The sequence below is a fragment of the Triticum aestivum genome, chromosome 2A (genome assembly GCF_018294505.1).
Source record: "Triticum aestivum cultivar Chinese Spring chromosome 2A, IWGSC CS RefSeq v2.1, whole genome shotgun sequence".
Classification (NCBI taxonomy): domain Eukaryota; kingdom Viridiplantae; phylum Streptophyta; class Magnoliopsida; order Poales; family Poaceae; genus Triticum; species Triticum aestivum.
Window position 1 is genome coordinate 687811697 of NC_057797.1, and position 4130 is coordinate 687815826.

The window sequence follows — 4130 nt, forward strand, 5'->3', positions numbered from 1 at the left end:
TCTATTTTGTTGATATGTATTTTCATATAGAAAGTTGCATCTCAACAAAGTCTCTAAATATTTCAGTGGTTCTCAGTCAAGCGGCAACATGCATTGATGACAATCGCGGACAGTCTTTACTATACAAAGTTCAAGCTTTATTGTAAGGTATGCCATGCCCTTTTACTCTTTCCTTTCCCATATACAGTTGTCAGACATATCTCTGCCCAGTTGTCTCACAGCATATAAGATTTGGTATATGCACTATATGGTAAACTTCATTTCATACTTTATTTTTCTTAAACTTGAGGATCATGTGGCACAATATCACGTCCTTTGCTAGTTTGATATTTGTCATTGGATGATATAGTGTACTATTGAACTATCTATTATCTATGAGGTTGTACTTACTATTGCTTTTGTAGCTTAGGAAACCTGTTCTGTCTCATTCACCGAAAGATGACAAACTTTCCAAAAATAAAGTAAAATGTCCGTGATCTTTGTATATGTTCTACAGTTGCTTTACACTGTATATGTGCATGTATTGTTGTGTTTTAGGTATTAATGAGCTAATTACGAATTTATTATCAGTGGTTTTATCACACATCATTTCTTTTAGTTTACCATAATGGGCTCAGATGTATGACATGTGTTTGCTCTGTTTGCAGCCAGGAATGGCAGGTGGACGCAATTGCTATGCCGATGAGCATTATATGCCAACACTATTCAATGTAAGTATACGAGGGCCTTTTATATGTTGACATTTATCTCCATCAGTAATAACCATTGCGTCACTTGCGATTATGGGAACTTGTATTTGCACAAAACAGATGATGGATCCAAATGGAATAGCGAATTGGTCCGTAACTCATGTTGACTGGTCAGAAGGAAAGTGGCATCCAAAAGCTTATCGGGCGCAAGATGTCACTCATGGGCTCCTCAAGAATATAACTGTATGTTTCTGTGTTATACACTTGTAGATTTATCTCGTGTCATGTCTACTTGTCAGAGGTCCTTTAAGTTCATCTCTAACATGGTTCTAATTCCAATTCTTTGATCTCGCTGCAGTCAATCGACGTGAGCCATCATGTTACAAGCGATAGCAAGGTCTCTGTCTCTCTTCTCTCTCTCTCTCTCTCTCTCTCAATGATTCACGTGCACATTTACCTGACAAACTCAAAGTGATGAAGAAAAGGAACTAATACAGAGATACTTGATTTGTTTCCTTGTTGTTACAGAAAGTGGTTACACAGAACCCTTGCTTATGGAATGGAGTGAAGAAACCATGCTACCTGTTCGCAAGGAAGTTCTACCCTGAGTCCATGAACAACCTCATGTACTTATTCTCGAATTACACCCTCTTTTGAGTGTGCTGTGCTCATCCCACATACTACAGGAATTTACAGGAGGTATTTTTGCTATAGAAACATGTGTACATTTGGAAGGACATTAGATCTATTGACAAGTTGGTGGATATAGAAGAAAATACGGAGAAGGCATTCGCTGCAGTAATCGAGTGGTTCCCAATCCCATCTCCATCTCAGGCCATTTTAACTCGCTCCAGGACATCACATATTTAGGACGACCATGTCTTTTTACTAGTTTCTTTACAGATTTTGTCACTGATTCAGTGATGTATAGTAAGATTACTGTAACTCGGAAAAGCCATTAGATGATGTCCATTATTGGTTACACTAATACCACTGAGTCTGCTCAAAGCTCCGTCGAATCATTTCGCTTGTTCAAGTGGCTGTCATGTTTTTGCATTTCATATTTCCACGGTACTTGCTTGATTTTGAAATAGAAGGTGCATTTTTTTTGGAAAGTCCAATTTTTTTTGTGACCAAATTTATATAGAATTTTTTTCATGGTGTACTTTTGTTCATGGAATATATTTTATTATTATTATTATTATTTCGGTACTGAGATGCTGATATCTTTTTTATATACCAAATTAGATCCTTCATGAAATATATTTTAATTATTCCCTACTGAGATGCTAATATATTTTTCTATAAATTTGGTTAAACATCTATAATTTTGATTTTTTTTAAAAAAATTAATGCACCATATACATTTTAAAACGAAGTAAAATTTAGCACCTCAGGAATATTTGAACTTGAGAAATATTACCTCGTTCGGAAATAACTTTGAACTGAAACCACGTAAGTTATTTCCGAACGGAGGGACAGAGATAACAGCGACCGGACACCCAGTGGAACTGTTTCTTATAAAAAGAAAAAGAAATACAAAATGGGAGCAATGGGCTTCAGTTGAGCTATCGCCTCGCCACACAAACTCGAGAAGGAAATGGCGGCTTCTGCTGCGCCCCCTTGCGTCCGCATCTCCTGCTCCACACCTTCACCGACCGCTCTCCGCCGGCCACGCCGCCGGCGCGTCGCCTCCGCCCGATGCTCCCTCGCCGCAGCCCCCGGCCTCCGGGCGCCGGCGGAGCTCGTCGACTCCATCCTCTCCAAGGTGACGCTCACATCTACTAGCTCCTTTGCCCCTCTCCAATCTTCGTCCTAGGTTTTGCAATCCTGCTAAGCAAGTTTGTAACATGGATAATATGGCAAGAAACCACCAAAAATTAGCGTTTTCCACTAAATTTGGTCCCAACTAAAGTTTGCTTCGATTTTCGGCGTGATTTCTTAGCAAGTTAGCATGTTGGCGACAGGTGAAGGGGACTGACCGGGGGGTGCTGCTACCGGAGGAAGGCCACCAGGAGGTCGCCGACGTCGCGCAGCAGCTGGGGAAGTACTGCATCGACGAGCCCGTCAAGTCCCCGCTTATATTCGGAGGTGAGTCCCTCCCTCCCTGCCTCGCCAAACCAAACCACAACTCCATCTTATCCGGTATTCTGCTGTGGCTGTGCTTGTGCCACTTGCTGACACAATGTAAAAATGACCAACTTTGTCAAACATGTACTACTCCCTCCGTCCTAAATATAAGTCTTTTTAGAGATTTCCAATATGAACTACATATGGATGTACATAGACATATTTTAGAGCGTAGATTCACTCATTTTGCTTCGTATGTAGTCCATGTTGGAATATCTAAAAAGACTTATATTTAGGAACGGAGGAAGTAATACACTGAGACTTGCATCTAGTATTCTGTTGGTACGGTCGCATTGGAGATCTCTAGTGTTAGATGTATCTACCTTGTTCAGTTCCTCATGCCACCTGAATTAAGTTGCTTGATTGAGTTTGTGCGGTGCCTGACCAGACTGGGACGTGGTGTATTGCTCGGTGCCGACGTCCCCCGGAGGGATTTACCGGACCCCTCTCGGCCGGCTGGTGTTCAAGACCGACGACATGGTTCAGGTGGTGGAAGCCCCCGACATCGTCAGGAACAAGGTGTCCTTCTCCATCTTCGGCCTCGATGGTGCGGTGTCTTTGAAAGGTAAACCACATGTTGGTTCTTCACTCATTCAGTTTACATCATGCATATTGTTCACTCATTGGCTAGCCCCAGGCTGGCTTCAAGCCCTGCATTGTTGACACAAATATCAGAAATATAAGATTGCGGGTAATATGCCAGTGATCTCAACTCTGTGGGTGTCTTGCAGGCAAGCTGAATGTATTGGACAGCAAGTGGATTCAGGTCATATTTGAGCCCCCGGAACTGAAGGTAGGCCCCTTGGGTTTCCAATACGGTGGCGAGAGCGAGGTCAAGCTGGAAATCACCTATGTCGACGAGAAGATCAGGCTTGGGAAAGGATCCCGAGGCTCGCTTTTCGTCTTCCTGAGACAAGATTAGAAGGGTAGGTTGCATATTTTGCATGTGCTCGATGCCACAAGGTATATCAGCTATATGGATGTCTGCACAACTGCTTGCAGACGTAAGTTCAGAGATAAAACCCGCAAAGTAGTTTCTTGTGATATTAATTTCTACCTGAAGCAGATTGCCTTGTTGTGAGCGAAAATGTTTGCGGTACTCATGCTGATCTTGTTCCCGGATGTACTTATGATCACACTGGGGTTTGAGCAGGACGATGATAGTTTGAGATACTGAGTATTCTGGCTAGCTGTCTTTTGAATTTTGAAATGTGTTTTTCTTAGCAAATTGATGCTTGATTCTCACACACGCCCCCACGGGCACATTAGTCTAATTCAAGAAAATGTGATCTCACCTAAAAAACATTGGAA

At 42.0% G+C, this 4130-nt stretch overlaps 2 protein-coding genes across 4 annotated transcripts in view; both read left to right on the forward strand.

The window, feature by feature from the left end:
• The window catches only part of LOC123190248 (glycosyltransferase BC10), a 5818-nt gene extending 3971 nt beyond the window's left edge, over positions 1 to 1847 (forward strand). For 2 of the 3 annotated variants that reach the window (XM_044602856.1, XM_044602855.1), the window contains 6 exons: positions 67 to 147; positions 648 to 710; positions 810 to 932; positions 1048 to 1086; positions 1218 to 1315; positions 1404 to 1847. In XM_044602856.1, the coding sequence (XP_044458791.1) occupies positions 67 to 147; positions 648 to 710; positions 810 to 932; positions 1048 to 1086; positions 1218 to 1315; positions 1404 to 1458 (459 nt within the window). In that variant the 3' untranslated portion in view covers positions 1459 to 1847. Of the gene's footprint in view, positions 1 to 66; positions 148 to 647; positions 711 to 809; positions 933 to 1047; positions 1087 to 1217 lie in introns of all 3 variants that reach the window. The other variant, XM_044602857.1, reaches the window with a different exon arrangement.
• Positions 1848 to 2240: 393 nt separating this feature from the next.
• Positions 2241 to 3992, forward strand: LOC123190249 (probable plastid-lipid-associated protein 8, chloroplastic; the record flags this gene model as incomplete). The annotated part of the gene is given in 4 exon segments (XM_044602858.1): positions 2241 to 2457; positions 2657 to 2780; positions 3208 to 3384; positions 3551 to 3992. Coding segments are annotated over 4 exon segments (660 nt in total). The 3' UTR covers positions 3742 to 3992.
• Between the last annotated feature and the right edge of the window lie 138 nt (positions 3993 to 4130).